The 14630-nt window shown below is 54.5% G+C and overlaps 1 protein-coding gene across 2 annotated transcripts; it reads right to left on the bottom strand.

Moving 5' to 3' along the window:
- Positions 1–5771: 5771 nt before the first annotated feature.
- Positions 5772–14562, bottom strand: PLAGL2 (PLAG1 like zinc finger 2). 2 transcript variants are annotated; one of them, XM_044455636.1, is made up of 3 exons: positions 14453–14562; positions 11396–11757; positions 5772–10246 (listed from the first exon to the last, which is right to left on the bottom strand). In XM_044455636.1, exons 2-3 carry the CDS (start codon positions 11644–11646, stop codon positions 9043–9045), a joined length of 1455 nt encoding a protein of 484 aa, XP_044311571.1. In that variant the 5' UTR covers positions 11647–11757; positions 14453–14562; the 3' UTR covers positions 5772–9042. The 2 variants fall into 2 exon arrangements, with proteins under 2 accessions (XP_044311571.1, XP_044311572.1); XM_044455637.1 differs by lacking the exon at positions 14453–14562 and adding an exon at positions 13302–13783.
- Positions 14563–14630: the final 68 nt, after the last annotated feature.

The raw sequence follows: 14630 nt of genomic DNA, 5'->3' as shown, positions 1-14630 counted from the left end.
TGAGGTGGGGGCTGCTTGCTCGCAGCATCTGTGTTCCCTCCTTCCTGCTTCCTCAACTGTGGGCAAGCCATTTTGGGAACTCCCGTTTGTCAGAAAGTCCTTCCTGAAACACTTTTGCACAAGAGCCAGCGTTAGGCAGAATCTTGTACCCACAATATTTGGGACTGTAGCTCCCCTGAGCCAGTGGTTTTCAACCGCCAGTCTGCAGTTTTCCTGCTGGTTTATTGGTGTGGGCGGGGGGGGGGCAATCCCACTTGCGGGGGACTGACTGTACTCCACCTCCTCTTCCTTGGTTGACGTTGCGTTCATGGGGGTGCACCAGTCCTGCCGGGGGGGGGGGGGGGGGGGGGGACGGGGGGGGGGGGGGGGGGGGGGGCAGGAGAGACTGCCTGGTGAGAGCTGGCTGGGAGCCACGCTGCTCGGATTTCGGTATTCTGTTCTTTTGTTGGCATTTTTTGCTGCTCAGTTTCTGGTTGTTTTGGAGAATTTTCATTTTTTTGGAATTGTGTTTGGAAACGAATACACAGAATACTGTATTGTGTGTGTGGTGCTGTTTGTTTCTGCCTCAGCAGTCCACAAGGTGGTTTTCCTGTTTTCGCCACTCCCCAGCTGTGGAAGGGTTGAAAACCACTGCCCTAAGCTGTAGGTTATAGGTCAAAACATTAATGGCTACTACAGTTAGAATATTAGGCTCAAATTCAAGAGAACCAGCCCCGGGTGACCTGTGAGCAGCTCCACTCTCTTCAGCCAACCATGTAAGTCATTGGGCTCTGTGAGAAGAACCGTGATGTGTTTTTTCAGGGACTGTTCACTGTTGTTACTGTAAGGCTGGCTATAGGTGTGTTTGTTCCTCAGGAAAGTTCCAGCTCTGGGGTAAAACGCAGCTTTGCCTTCATGAATCTGGCTGGCCAGCTGCAGCCATAGTTGGGAACCCAAAGAGACTACACTTCTGCAGGGATTGCTCGGTGCAGCTTGCTTCAGTGTCGCCTCCAGCAGTGGTTTTCCTTCCTTCCCTGCAAACTGCTTAGCAGGCATTCCAAGAAAGAGCACAGAGCTGCCCGGCAGCAGCTCGGATCTTTGACCCGCCGGGAACAGCAGTTACACGGATTGGAATCTCTGGGATTTCAGAAGGGAGCCTCCCAGCCAAACCCAGGACTGCCTGCTCCACCATTTTGTGCTGCAGGGGAGCGGGTGTGAGACACAAGCCAACGTGCGCGCTGCTGCTGTGCCAGGTCTTTCTCCTAAATCAGGACTGACACCACAGGACAGCTGCGTAAGGCGTTCTGCAGAGGTACAATCGCCCATCTTTGGGGCGCTCGCATGGCCCCTCCCTCCTGCAGCTGAAAAGCTGCCCCCCCCCAGCAGAGGAAATGCAGATTAGGATGGCTCTGCACAGCAGCCTGCGTGGAGTGCAATTATTCCTCCTGGGTTAATTAGAATTATAAAGGATTTCTAGGCATGGCTTCTGTACTGAATGTTGGGCTTCGTGTCTCAGCTACCCTTTAGAAAAATCAGAAACCCAACCCCTTCTCTGGTGGTACTGAGAGCACAAAAAATTATTAGAAATATGGGGGATAGTTGATATATTGGTATTGGGTCAGCTTGTCAGACATCAAGAAAACGGGGCAGGTAAGAGCCAACGCTTGTGCTGCCTGGACAGCGAATCTTCCCAAGCAGATGAGAAATTCATTGCCCGGCCGGCCTTTCCCTTTATAGCCACCCAAGCCAGGGGACTCGCTTAGCGGCGACTGTGGGGGGGGGGGGGGGGGGGAGGACCTGCTGTCTGGCTTGAAGCTACTTGTCCTGTGCAATCAACTCACCTCTGACTTCAGGCCGCCCTGAGTGAAAGCCGTCCGAGATGTGCCATCCACGGCAGCCCTGCTGCGTTCGAGACGCCCGTTTCCTTGAGGGAGTCCCATTTCTCCAGGGAACTCTGCCTTCTCGTCAGGTGCTTGGACCTACAACTGCCAATTCATTTCTAGGCTTCAGAGAAGGGAAAAATGCTTTCCCTATAACTTCATATTATATCAATTGGGTATGTATTCCCCATTCCTAAAATAATTATGTGGGAAAGTGGTGAAATGCTGCAGGATTTCCCCCCACCTGGGAGGAAGGCCCCCCCACACACAGAAACCCCTCCTTTATGTGGCCCCCGCCTTAACTGCAGATGGGCAGGTGCTCGGCCATCCAGGCGTCCATCAAGTCCAGCGAATGAGCTTTTTACTGCACTGCCAAAAACAAGAACCGCCAATGCTTCAAACGTTTTTAATAAGCAATTTCATTTTAAAAAAAAACCACACACCCTCTTTCATTTTGAACTTAATTTCTGTAAGACAAAAGAAAAAGCTAACTGAACAATGATGGACATTTCCTAATGGCACTTCAATCTTTACAGTTTTAAAAACATGGACTTGGAAGAAGTCCTACAATACTCTGATAAAGAGGAGGTTATTTGCTGTGTTTAGAAAAGTGCTAGATTTGTCTGAGAAGTCCGGCTGCAGGCGGATGGCCTGAGCAACTCTAGCAGAGGGAGGGAGGCAGGCCCGGGAGACCAGGCATGCCTGGCTCAGGAGGCCGAAGAAGCCTGCTCCCACGCGGAGGCGCAGGGATGGAGAAATCCAGCTGTTACACAGCACAGCTGGAGCATGGAAGTAAACACACAGTCACACGCTTTCGCAGAAAGTAAGGCCCACGTGGCGCAAGCTGCTTGGGGCTGCCGATTGCCCACCTGCTGTTGGGCCGAGCGGGCGGCAGCTGTCCTGCAGAAAGTGACCCCAGGGACAGAACAGTCTGGGGCTCTGTCCCAATCCCACCCTCTGGAGGAAGGGTCCTGCTCAGTGAGGGCGGACCGTGAGGCCTTCTGCCCGCCCCCCCCCCCCCCCCCCCTCGGTGCAAAGCACCCTGGAGGCACATGGGGTGCTATTAAGGGAACCCAGGTTCCATTTAGATGCCAGGAAGCACTTCCTGACAGTCGGGACCCCGAGGGCGTGGAATGGGCTTCCACGGGGGGTGGCTGAAGCCCCGTCGGTGAGGGTGTTCAAGGACAGGCTGGACATGCACATGACGGGCATGTCGTGAGCGGAGCCGGCTGGAGCCGGGGGTCAGACTAGATGGCCCGGGAGGCCCCTTCTGACTCGCTCTGCTTCTATGTTTCTTCTGCAGCGACGGAGCTCAGCCGCTTGGGCCCAAGCCTACAGCCGGGCAGAGTTCACCCCAACAAGAGCCTTTGATTCCTCACGGGGGGTCGGGGCTACCTGTCACTGAGCCTCCTCGTCCCGTACTCCTCTGGCCCGCTGCGGCTGCCCTGTCCCCTTTGTGTGCACACAGGTGCAGTGCAATTCAGAGCTCGCAGCAGCCCACACGAGCAGCAGATACACAGGAGAGGCGGCAGGCGAGAAGCAGTGGGTTGTCCTGGCCGGCCCTGTCCTGGGCAAGGCTGCATCACATTGAGCAATAAAATCTCAGTTAAACACGTTACATAAAACACATTAAAAAACCCAAGCCAAACCACAGCTCCCAGGTATTAAGACAACTAAACAAAACAGCTTTGATTAGATGTTTGCTAGAGGCTGAGAGCACACCACAAAACTAGGCAGGACCCCCCCACCCCCTGGATAATTCCTCCCCCCAAAATGTACTGATCTGGTATCTTGCCTGAAGGATGCCCAACCATGATGGCAAACTGGGTGGACAATAGGGAAATGTTGGGTTTATTCACATAAAATGCACACAGCAGTTTTCTTTGGATGGGGCTTCAGCAGAGGGAGTATTGTAAGCTGGCCCAAGGAAGAGGCAGAAAGTGATGAAGTAAACCGGGAGGACAGGCGGATCGACAAGAGATACCCTGTGTCTGCCTTGCTCCTCTGCAAACTCCCACTTGACCACAGTTCTGTTGACAACTGGGGTGCTGGTTGCTCCCTGCCCAGGGCCACCAGTGTGTGGGGAGGCAGGTATTCAATGCACAGGTAGCCAACACCTTGCAAGCCAGGCTGTTCCTGAGTTCACAGGCAACAGCTCATCTTAACTGGCGTCTTTTCTATCCAAGTACTGATTCATGTGGAATGCTAGTCCAAAATGACATATATATTGCAATTGGGTAATTCAGCAGAGATGCGTGCATCCTTCATTTCTACCTTCTAGAAGGCAGGTCTCAAAAATAGTGGTATTTTAAAAATTAATTCCACTGATTGTAAGGGATGTATTTAGAAGCTGTCTCTGTAGGCATGCATAATCCCTAAAATACGGCATGAAATAAAGACCCCATACGGGCATATTCTGAACATAAAAGGGTAGGAGCAAAGATTCCCGGGACAGGATAACATAGCAGGCACTCCTCTCAAGTTTCAAAGCTATTTGATATTTCAATGAGGAAAAAAAATGCATTAAGATGTGCCAGTTAAAGGGAGGCACACATGACTGGACGCCATTACAATTTACACAGAGAAGCCTATGCGACGACTGGTACAATGAAGCCACCGCAGTTTTTGCTACCCAAAGGGAAGAAATGGCTCAGGTTGGTCGTGAAGAGCCTCAGATGGTGGGGAAATGTATTCGCATTCACAAAAGGACGTACGGCACCGGCTGGCCAAGGAAGGGGCCGCCGCCCTGCTGGAGAACGCACAGCGCTGGCACCAAGCAAGCCAAAGGGCCCGTTACTCGGCGGGGAGGCTGTGAAGACGAACCCGGGCGCCAAGGGGCAACGGGGAGGTGCCGCCTTCCTGGGACTGACTGTCCCCAGAGGGGACTTGTTCGTGCATGGCAAGAACTGGCACCTGCCGCGCCGGCTGCATCTGTGCCTTCAATAATTCATTACAGGATCTCATGGCAGCTTGCAGCACACAGGCAGACAAACACCTTGTTCCAGTGCACGAACGTGGGATCATTTCATTGTGACTTCAAGCATCAGTCGTGAACTCTGGGAATGGTGAGGGAGTGAAGGGATCGTCCTGGGGAAGCTGACTTCTTTGCAAGAACGAAAAGCCCTTCAGCTCATAGGACCCATCCTGCTTCATGAAATTCTCACAATGGACACCCTAGTATTAAAGACACCACATGAAAACAATCCTATATATTTCTACATAATGTATTTAGGGTCAAGAGCAGGACAGGACTGAAGCATGAAAAACCCACATGCCATTTGGAAAGGATGATTATTACACAGGTAGTTACCTTTTCATGTAGCCACACGCTCAATGAAATCAACATACAGTAGTTTAACACAAAGGAAGTGTCCCTACCTCACCTTGAAGTGCTGCCATCAGGCACAGTAAGGGCCAGAAGTATTCCAGGAGTATGTCTCTTCCTCCCCGAAAGTGATCGAGTATCCGCAGCTGCCAGGCAAGACCTTCAGATTGCGGCCCCAGTGCTCTGGGAAGCGCAAATGCCAGCGGCTGTGAGCAGCCAGCCATTTCTAAGGGGCTTCTTAGCTAATCTGCTGTTAACTCTGGCCCAGGAACTGCTAGTGGCAGCAGGAATCTGTTAATTCCATGAGACTGTAGCCTCTGCCCATGGGTCAGTGGCGAAATGGATCAGGCCACTGAGCAAACTGCTGCAGGTCCAATCAATTTCACCCCAAGCAAACTTTTTTCTTTTTTTGAAAAAGCAACTCTTCCAACCCCCCAGGAGTTTAGGAAGAGCCAGGGTGCAGGGCCGGGAGCCTTCTTTCATCTCACTGTGAAGAACCCCCATTGCAGACTTTCCAGATTCTGGGAAAAAGCACCCCCCACTAGTTCATAGATGTCTGTGCCTGCCCCCCCCCCTCCACACCCCCCAATGCATCCTGACCAAAGAACTTGATGGCAAACTTTATATATACACTGCAGACAAAACGGGTGGCCTCCCTGGATGCCTGCTGGCCCGTTCACCAGGGGACTGTTTTAAGTAAAGCTCAGGCAACTGCTGCTTCCTGGCTTTGAGAAAGGGAGTCTCACACCTCTGTCTCCCCCTTCTTTAAAAGGCCAGATGTGCAGGTATGAGCAAGAACACACCGGCCTTTTACTGCCTTCCAAAAGCAAAACACAAATTCTTCCTTCATGTGGAGCACAAAGCAAGAGAAAAATGGATGCAGGTCATGGGCAATGACACCAGGGCAGCGCTGCCACTCGCTCTCTGAACAGCGACGGCCGGTGAACGGCCCTGAAACGCGGGACCGAGTGCCGCTCCGGCCTCTGCGTCCACTGCCTTCTCCTTGAAGTGCTACCAGAGAGCCGCTTTTCACATTTCTCTGCTGCTCAGGCTGGAGAAGCATTGCACTTCCACGTACACTTTCTTTGTTTGCTCTCGAAACAAACAAACTTTTGATTTCAAGACCACGAACAGTCTGCCACTAACTCCCCCTCCCCCTTTTAACTGAACCACGGGGTCCTAGCACTACAGACTTCCAGCAACACGCAGCTTTGGTCTCCATCAGAAACACGACGCCAGACTGCCACCTGCCTGGCCGATTGCAGCTGCTGATGCGGCCATCTCGTATTTACATCTTTGAAAAACTCCTGTCGGTTTCCTCCAATTTCTAGCAGAGCCATTTTTGGTATAAGTGTGAATACTAAGTTTGGTGCCCGAGATGGCTCTGAAGGAGTAAGCATTTTTCACTTGGGTAATGACACAGAGACACATGTCAAGGTGGCAAACATCCAGAAGCCTAGGAACGGGAACCTGACGGGTCTCCTTTATCAATCAAAGGACGTAGGCAAGAGAAGAGCTCCCAGGGTGAGAGAAGCCACCCTGCTTCGAACTGTCGAGGTAGGGTGTGATGAGCATTGCATAAAAACAGAATGTGCAACACGTTTTGGAGGAAGAGCTTAACAGGAGATGCAACTGAGGTATCCAACACACCGAAGGATAAGGAGAAGCCTAGGACCTCTTCTAGTTACCCAGCACAAGGCACTCACTGAAATCAGAAAGGCAACATCTTAAAACACGTCAAGAAGCATGGCTTGTGGAACTCACTGCCACATGCAATTGCTGAGGTAAGGATCTATACAAAATATTGGACTGATATGAAGGAACACGCTGGGAAAGGCTAGCCAAGTGTGCAAGGAACGGGCGGGGGCTCCCGCACACACACTTGCAAAATGCCACGGTGGGGGGAGCCCAGCCCTTGAAGCAAGCTGGGCTCAGCAGGAGAGAGCAGGCAAACCTCCTGTGAATCAACTTACGGAAGGGATCCAGAGGAACCAAGGGCTGCTCCGGAAGAACCGGCGCAGAGGTAGGCTTAGAATTCCCGGGTAGGCAAAAGGCAGCCGCAAGAGGCGCCTCAGGCATTGCCTGCCCTGCATATGAGGTATAAAGAGGTGCATATCTGGGGCTTGGGGAGACCCCCCTGAAGTGCGACGCAAGCAGGCAGGCCCCAGAGGACGCCACCGAGGGACAGCGTGGGAGTTCGGACAAACGGGGAAGCAGAGAAGCTTCATTACGAGGTATTCGTGGAGACACAGGCAAGCCGAGGAGCCCGCGGGCGCCGAGCGAGAGGAAGCGGAGGGGCCAATGCTGGGGTGCGGCAGCACACGCCGGAGCAGCGGCTTGCTGGGCATGGGAGAGCCCAGTTCTCCTGCGGTGCAGCCAAGTCCTCGCCCTCCCGACACCAGCAACCTGCTAGAAAGACGAAGCGCGCACGGACTGCCCCAGATCAGGCAAATGCCGCTGCGGGGCGTGAGGCGGGCCCGCATCGCACCATGCTCTGTTCCCTCCTGCGCTCTGTTCCTGCCTGGGTTCGGGATCTGGCTTTCTGCGGCAGCGCGAGGGAGCAGCCTGCCAGAGGCGGGGCAAAGGCGTCCGGGAGATGGAGGGGGATCTGCGAGGGCTCAGTGATACAGCTGCAGCTCGCGGTGGCGAGCCAACATTGCAGGAATGGGGCCTGAAGGCCTATTGCAGAAAAGACATCATTGGTTCAAATTTGCCACCTGGAAGTCACCAAACTTCCCCGAGGCAAAGGGTGAGGCCGCAGCCCGCTCCTTGTCGAAGCTTGGCCCACCCGGCCTGAGGTTAGCCGGTTACGTGCTGTGGGCAGGATTGCCAGAGGTGGGCACCTTCGCTTCAGCGCATGGCCTGGGGGCTTCCTGAGTGACACCTTGCAGGCATGGGGAGGACACGAACCACCCACCTCTTCTCAGGACCTGGTGCTCCTGGGCTGGGAGGGCCCTGCCCCGGAGCAAGCCAGGTTGTGCTTGAATGGCCAGGACCAAGCGCCCTCTCCAAGCCAGGCCTGACCACCAAACAGGTACTGTGGGTGTGCAAGCCACCCCGACAGCGAGCTCCCGCCAGAACAGGAAAGGCCCTTCCTCATCTCACGTGCGCTTGAGGAAACACTGCTCTCAAGCACGGCGGCGCAAGCGCGGCCTGTGATGCTGCCGGGTCCTACCAGCCTGCGCTGGAATCTGAGGGAAAACATCCAGAGTGCTCGCCTCGCTTGGCCAAGGCCAAAGCAATCCAAAGTCAGTCTATTTTCCCCACAGGGGAAGAAATGGGAGAAGTAGTGAAGTGAAACCAGAGTGGCCTGATTTCATTGTGTAAACAGTGTGCTAGCTATGCCAGAAACGTGGACGGCGTTTCTGGAACTTCCTGATTTGAAACGGTGAGGGAAGGACCCCTGCTTACAAAAATGCAGTTCTGTGGGAACAGGTCTCTACAAAGCGGCTCCAAAGGAGGATGCATTTAATCGGCACCCAGGCGGCGGGAAGAACCACCTGCACAGGCGGAGCGGGGTGTGAGGCCAGGCGGGTCATCTCCGCCCGCCCTGCATATCGCGATACTGAAATGCAGAACAGAACCCTGGCCCCAGCACGGGACGGGCCCAATTCAACCTCTTCCGACCGCAGGATGAGGCGGGGAGCCCCAGTGAGGGTCAGCATGACGCAGGGCTCCCGGTTTACGAAAGGACAGAGGAGGAGAAATACCTGAAGTTCTTTCCCTGCGACTCTACTCACTGTCCAGGACTGGGACGCGCACCAAAACACGTGGGCAACAGTTTCAGTTCACCAGGCCTGCTTGCAGTGCCCCGTCCATCCGCACGTGCCCAGGGAAGCTCTGCTTTCTCCAGCTGCCTCACTGGAACGCCTGGTGGAAACGTGGCAAGGTGCTTGCACCCAGGCCAGGAGAAAAGACGGAGGGCAATGAATGAAGGGCTCCGAAGCCGAGGGAGGCCGTGGCTCCTGACGGCTCCTGTGGGGGCAGAGCGGTGAAGAGGGACTGGGTCTCCCCCTGCGAGTAACCCATGACCAGCCCCCCCGACGACACCGGAGGGTTGCAGGGAGGAAGGTTCAAGGGAAGGAAGCCCAGCAGGTGGGAGAAGTCCATGTTAGCAGCACAGAGTGCTTCGGAAAGCAGAGCGGGGCTCTTGGAGAGCAGCGTCTCCTCCAGGGTGGCTGGCTGCGGAGAGGATGAGGAAGGCTCTCCGGCCATGAGGGACAGGCCTCCAGGGAGCTCTGGCAAGCAGCTGTCCACCTCTGTCTTGGGTATTTTGTCAGGCAAGTATGAGGTAGATCCGAGCTGGAACTTTGGGGGAGGCTGTGGTGGGGAGGACGACTCCAGGGGGTAGCTCATTCCCATTGGCAGAGGGTTGGGCACCAGAGAAGGGGGCATCCCTGAGCTGGGCATGGCCGGAACATGTGCTCCATACATGCCCATGGGCAGCATCCCCGGGAAACTCTTGCTGCTCATCACGTCCCGGGACGCCATGCACAGGACAGGGCTGAGCTCTTCCTTCACGGACACGGCAGAACTGCAGCTCAGGAGGCCCAGCATGTCCACCGGCTCCGTCTTGATCTTGAGCAGCTCCTGGGAGTGGCTCTTCTTCATGTGCCTGGTCAGGTGGTCTTTGCGGCCAAAGCGCTGGGCACAGTACTGGCACAGGAAGTCCTTCCGGCCCGTGTGCACCACCAGGTGCCTCCGCACGTCCTTGCGGGTGTAGAAGCGCCGGTCGCAATGGTCGCACGGGTGCTTCTTCTCCTTCATGCTGCCGGAGGGCCGCCGGGAATGCGCCTTGAGGTGCTCCAGGAGGATGTGGGTGCTCTCAAACATCTGCAGGCACACCTTGCAGCTGAGGTCGCCGCTGGCCGCGGCGTGCATGGCCAGGTGGCGCCGGTAGCCGAGCTTGGTGTTGTAGTTCTTGCCGCACTCCGGGCAGTGGAGGGCCTCTTTGTTGGGGTCGTGCGTCTGGAGGTGGTTGCGGAGGTGGTCCTTGCGGTGGAACATCTTCTCACAGTACATGCACTGGTGGGGCTTCTGGGCCGAGTGGGTGGCCAGGTGCCTTCCCAGACGAGAGGGGGAGAGAAGCAAAGATTAAACATGTTGTTTCTGCTCCGCCAAAAGGGCTGGGGGAGGCTCCGTCTGGCAGGCGGCTCCTCCCCTGCTGTGGGGCATCACTCACGGAACCACAGGACACCAAGCAACTGTCTCATTCAACACAACCCCCCCCCCCATGCCCACTTTTGCCACCCGGGTCGCCGAAGAGCCCCAAGGAAATGCTCTGAAGCCTGACTTAGTGAGAGCCAGTGCATTTCACCAGCTCTTTCAATGACGGATAACCTTGCCCCACGGTTACAGCGGAACTCCTGGTCTTTGGGCACAAAGTGGGCCATCCAAGAGCCACGCGGGATGAGACCAAGGGCCCAGCTGACCCAGCATTTTGTTCAGAGTGCCCAAAGGCACCTCCCACCCACACTCCTTAAGAAGTGGCGCGCCTCACCGGATCCGCTCCTTTTCTAAGCTGAACCCTCTCAGCTGCTGAATCCTTCCCTCACAGTGAAGCTGCCCCGGCTCCTCGATCGCTTCAGCCACCCTTTCTCCACTTTCCTAACACTACAATACTTTTTCTTAAGTGCAGTAACCAGGACCCACAACAACGCTCAAGTCATCCTGTGAGCTTCACGGCTGCCTGGGGACCAGGGCCCCAGCTGAGCACTCTTCCTGCCGGCCGTCATGCAGGCAGTAGCGACCTAGACGCATTTCCACAACCAGGCACAGCTCAGCGGACCTCACGCGCAGTCTCTGAGTGTGGGTGCCTGTGTTGCCTGCGCTCGGCCAGTGCGTTCCTGAACCACCCGCGGCAGCACGTCTTCTTCCAGGACCGCACAGCACTCCTAGGAGCAAATGGCAGCTGGGACAGAGGCTCCCGCCGGCTCCCAAGAGCAGCAGATGCCAGGGCAAGTTGCTGCTTCTCATCAACGGGGCTAGAGGCGCAAGCGCGGAGGCCGGCGCACGCTGCAACGGGGACACTGCCCGAGCTGACTCAGCCTGCCTGTCCACCAAGGACAGAGTTACGTGCTTTGGCCGCCCGCTGCTTTACTCAACCCCCGTGAGCCAGAGCGACTGGCTGAGAGCACCCAGCCAGGTGCGTGGCTGAGTGAGGGGTTGCTTGTGGGCCCCCACCCAGCATGTCAGCCGCGGCAGCGCGTACCTGTACAGCTTGTACTTGGAGGCAAAGGCTTTGCCACAGTGCAGCTGCGGGCAGCAGTACGGCCTCAGCTCCGGGTTTGCTCTCAGCTTGTCCACGCTGGGGAGGGAGGCTCCTGACAACTCATACTGGCACTTCCCTGGGCTGTCACTCTCCCGGCCCCGGGGTCTGGCCACTAGTTTCCAGCCCGTCTCCTCCTCCTCCTGCTTTGCATCTTGAATCCAGTTGGGGACACTCGTGAAGAAAGCGGTCATGGCAGGCCTAGTGGAGGAGGGCCATATGAAGTAGAATCCCTGCCCATGGGCATCGCACTGGTACGGTCACATCCACGCATTTAGAAAGTTTCAACAAGAAGAGGGATCCACCTAGGACAGACAATGACATGTTTAAGGAAAACAGGTGCATGCAGGCAAAAAGCTGGAAAAGACCCTGCCCCCATTGAAACCCTAGGAGTCATTATTCCCTTTTAGGCATCCATCCTACACAGTAAAATGTTAATACTCCTAGATGTTAGACTCAAGCTTGCAGAATCATCCAGGCCTGGAAAGAGAAGTCCCAGTACACAGATGAAAGAGTAATGCCATGATCTGAAACATCCATGCACGTGCATAATTTCTGGAACAGAAATGTAATCGTGTTGCCTTTTTTAATGTGCTGGCTTGGGACTCCAACCAGTTTATCTTGTGGTTTGATTTGCTGGCACATAAGTGCTGGAATGAATGCAAGACACTCGCTTTTGAAAAAGGTGATGGAAATGACATTTAACTGATCCAGCACGGTTTTCCACCTAATTATTGCTTCATATATGTGAGCTGCCCCGAGTAAGGCCCAGAATATACCTACTGGCCCCTGAAGACCAGCTTTTCTAACGCAAACATTAGGGATGGTCTTACAAATCCCTTTCATATTCGTTAATGCACTAAATCATGTGCTGCCTCTTCTCTATCCCAATCCTTCCTCTGTTTTGTCTTTCAGGTGCACCCAAAAGCTGATGCTGAACTGCATTACTGCTGCTGAGAAAATGTATTTTGGGGCAAGAGTGGTTGGTGTTCCCAAACCAGCCCTGCCCCTAGAGTGAAGTGAGGGGCGGGCAGGCAGGCAGACTTGACAACTATTCACCTGGGAGGTCACACCATTCCCCATGTGAGTTATCCTAAAAGGAAATTAAGATGTAGGAATAAGAACTATCTGAAATGTTGGCACTAATAGCTATAAATACATCATTACACTGTGACCTATGCGTGTATCACCAGAAATAACTCCCATGGTGTTCAGTGAGGTTTTCTCCCCAGTGAGAGTGGACAGACTTGCAGACAAAGGTAACAAACCTCCACCTACTTAACTGGGAGCATGCCCTATGGCACTAGGCTATATACACCTTATTTTTATTTTTTTAAACTGCCCTTTCTAGTATACAATTGATATTAAAGTTCATAATAGTCTTAGTGTATAATTTCAATACAACTCTTTATGGACCTAAAAGGACAAGTTCACTGTTCTCATTTTACAGCTGGAAAATTATATCTTGCTTTTGTTCTGTATCTTCCATTGTTCAATTGTAAGTACTTTGGTGCAGGGACATATCCTTTAAAGAACCATACAAACAGATAACTTATATAAGCAGGAGGTGGTATTTGCACAAGATAATGGGGTCAGAGCCAACTCTCAGCTGCTTTCTCAGAGTAAAATTATCTTAAATTGAAGCAGGCCCTCCAAAATTTCCCCTGGACAAAAGGCTGGAGGCTCTAATGCTGTAACTAAAGTCCCATGCCCACCTGCCTGCCTCCTAGTCCTGAATTCCACTGCATTTATAATTCATAAAGCTTGCCCTTGGTCCTTGTTTAAGTGAGATTTCCTGCTTACATCACCTATCAGAGGCTTTTTTTTAAGTATGAATTTTCTTGCTTACACATCTGCCTAGGAATCTGGCAACATGACAGGGCACACAGCCATTCAGCTAAGCCAAGTGTTTCCATCCAAGTAGGTCAAACAGGACAAGGCCACATGAGCTCCTCCGGGAGATGGGCATACGGCCAGAGACACGGTGCTTCCCATCTCTCATGCCATTCCTTCTCCCGCTGAAACTGAACAGCCCATCAGCACTTGGGACAGTGAGCTTGCAAAGATGAGAGCCCTCATCTCTCACTAAGTCAAGAGCTCTAGTTAAAGCTACCTGACTAAAATTTTGATATGTAGTCCTTGTGCAGTTGCGAAAAGTTTATAATCAAGTTTTACGGAAGAACTAAAGATTAAAATTCCTCCCAAGACATGCAGAGTTCAAGGTACTACATCCCAGGGTCTTGCCACAGGAGAGCATAACACACACACTTTCAGAACTGGAACCCCAAATTCCCCCACAGCAGGGGAGTATCTGTGGGACACCCTGATTTTCCCGACTTTGGGGAGGGGGGGTCCACAGAGCTCTTTATTTATTAATCTCTTCCTTCTTCAATCTACTTGGTCGTCTAGCCCAGGATGGTCTCTTGCCTGCCAGCAGCTTCCCTGGGTGGCAGTTGGAGGGAGGGATCCGATCCTATTAAATGGCAGCATCAGAGAATGCCTTAAAGCTTCAGTACGCCAAACCTGTGCTTTGCCACTGAGCGGTGGTCCTTCTAGGAGAGGAAATGCAGAGAATTCCCTTTGCCCTTCTCCCAACCCAATTTCCCCCAAAGCCGGGAAGGCAGCAGGTGCCTGGTGCCGCAGCAGAAGATTCTTCCCACAAAACCGAGATAGCCCGCGTGCTTCAAAGGCTCGGATTCATTCTTTCTGGGATGCATGTGCCAGCCCTTCCAGGCAGCTGAAACGAGGCCTCCGTCCCCGCAACGCCTTTGGCGGTCCTCGCCACCTGCCGCCCCGCCCGCCCCGGGCAGCCTCCCCGTGCGCGCGGCCTCCAACTGGAAACTCCTCGGGGCAGAAACCTGCTTCTCGGAGGCTGCGAGGCGGGCGGATCCGGGGCGCAGAAGCGCACAGGACGGCCCCCACGCGGCCCGGGAAGGGGCGCCGGCCCGCGAGCCCGCCGCGCACTTCCGAAGGGACCGCCCGCCACGGCCCCGCGCTCACCCCGCCCCGCGCGTCGCTCCCCGCTGCGGTCCCGAGCTGGCGCCTTCAGGCAGGACGGGCGGCGCAGGGCCCCGGCGGTGCTGCGCTGACTGGGCGGGCGGCGGCGGAGGCCCCATGGCCGGCGGCGCGGGCGCGGGCGCGGAGCGGAACTTCCACCGGGGCGGCCGCCTCTATTTCC

The sequence above is a fragment of the Varanus komodoensis genome, unplaced genomic scaffold, assembly GCF_004798865.1.
Source record: "Varanus komodoensis strain SLA01 unplaced genomic scaffold, ASM479886v1 scaffold8, whole genome shotgun sequence".
Classification (NCBI taxonomy): Eukaryota; Metazoa; Chordata; class Lepidosauria; order Squamata; family Varanidae; genus Varanus; species Varanus komodoensis.
The sequence above is the reverse complement of the archived record's forward strand: the minus strand, read 5'-3'. Positions and strand labels throughout refer to the sequence as shown.